General features: G+C 44.6%; 1 protein-coding gene across 1 annotated transcript; it reads left to right on the top strand.

The window, feature by feature from the left end:
• Positions 1 to 772: 772 nt before the first annotated feature.
• LOC106144490 (peptidyl-prolyl cis-trans isomerase A-like) lies at positions 773 to 1425 on the top strand. The gene has a single exon (XM_013355581.1). It carries the CDS (start codon positions 773 to 775, stop codon positions 1412 to 1414), a length of 642 nt encoding a protein of 213 aa, XP_013211035.1. The 3' UTR covers positions 1415 to 1425.
• Positions 1426 to 1654: the final 229 nt, after the last annotated feature.

Raw genomic sequence — 1654 nt, forward strand, 5'->3', positions numbered from 1 at the left:
GGCCAAGTCACTTTGTATCAGACCAAATCTGCCGCTGTGGTGGCTTTTGTTGCAAAACCGCAGGTACTTAAGCTTCTGCTAATTCAGGCAGTGGGGCTCCGCTGCAAACTTAGCCAAGGCAGGCAGAATGGGCCTGTGTGGCCGAGTGTGTCTTGGACTCGGCACTGGGGCCAGAGTCACAAACTAAAAAAAAAAAAACACCCGGAAGGGTGCTGTGTTAGTTAGCGGGCTACCCGCTAGAGTCGGGGGCAAAATAGCCCTACGTTGGACGCCAAAATGTAATGGTGTAAACGAATGCAGACAGATTGTAAAAATATATATAGCTTTAATGGAGAAATAGACTTACAGAACCACCATTCCCGCGGAGACCAGTAAAGCAGAAGCAGCGGCTGGGAGCATGCTCGCCAAATTTATAGGCAAACATTAGCCAGAGGCGAACATACCCCCTAAGGGGCGGGACTTATTGCTACACAGGGATCCTCATTCTTTGACTCCTCAGCAAAAAGAACATCAAGTAAATGATGACTCCATTTCAAAACCTGTATTCTAGGACTAAAAAGCATGTTCTCAGAAAGTGAAACACAAGTGTCTGAGAAACACTTAAATGTGTTCTAAATCCTCAGCCACCAGAGAAATAACATTAAAACTATTTAGAAATTTTGCTATACTGCTGTTAGAATGAAGAAAATAAATAATGGAAATGATGCAGGGAAAGGGTGCACTTGGTTCTGGTTGGTGTAAGGCAAAACAGATTTAGTTGATATCAAAATCAATGGGGAAGATGCTAAAAAAGACAAATCAGTTTACCACAAGTCCTTCAAAGAAGAATAGCAATCAAATTCTCTTAACATTCTATTTCAGAAATCCACAAGGATGGCTTTGCAGATGCCGCTGTCCCCTCTCACCGCTTGCTGCAGCCGTGATTAACCCCACCATGTTCTTCGACATTGTGGCCAATGGCGAGCCCTTGGGCAGCGTCTCCTTCAAGCTGTTTGCAGACAAAGTTCCAAAGACAGCAGAAAACTTTTGTGCTCTGAGCATGGGAGAGAAAGGATTTGGACATAAGGGTTCTTCCTTTCACAGGATTATTCCAGGATTCATGTGCCAGGGTGGTGACTTCACATGCCATAATGGCACTGGTGGCAGATCCATCTACGGAGAAAAATTTGAGGATGACAACTTCATCCTGAAGCATACAGGTCCTGGCATCTTGTCCATGGCAAATGCTGGACCAAACACAAAGGGTTCCCAGTTTTTTATCTGCTCCACCAAGACTGAGTGGCTGGATGGCAAACATGTGGTCTTTGGGAAGGCGAAAGAAGGTATGAGCATTGTGGAAGCCATTGAGCGTTTTGGGTCCAGGAATGGCAAGACCAGAAAGAAGATCGCCATTTCCGACTGTGGACAACTCTAATTCTTTTGACTTGCGAGCTTATTACCCACCAGATCATTCCTTCTGTAGCTCAGGAGAGCACCCCAGCCCCATCTGCTTGCGGTACCCTTTAATCTTTGCTCTCACTGAAGTTCTTTGGGTTCCATATTTTCCTCACTCCCCTTTAAGTCTAGCTGGATTTCAGAGTTCAGTTTATGATTATGAATAAAAACTAAGTAAGAACTGTAAAAAAAAGAACGAAAGAAAAGGCAATCCACAAGG

This window comes from Microtus ochrogaster, unplaced genomic scaffold, assembly GCF_000317375.1.
Source record: "Microtus ochrogaster isolate Prairie Vole_2 unplaced genomic scaffold, MicOch1.0 UNK202, whole genome shotgun sequence".
Classification (NCBI taxonomy): Eukaryota; Metazoa; Chordata; class Mammalia; order Rodentia; family Cricetidae; genus Microtus; species Microtus ochrogaster.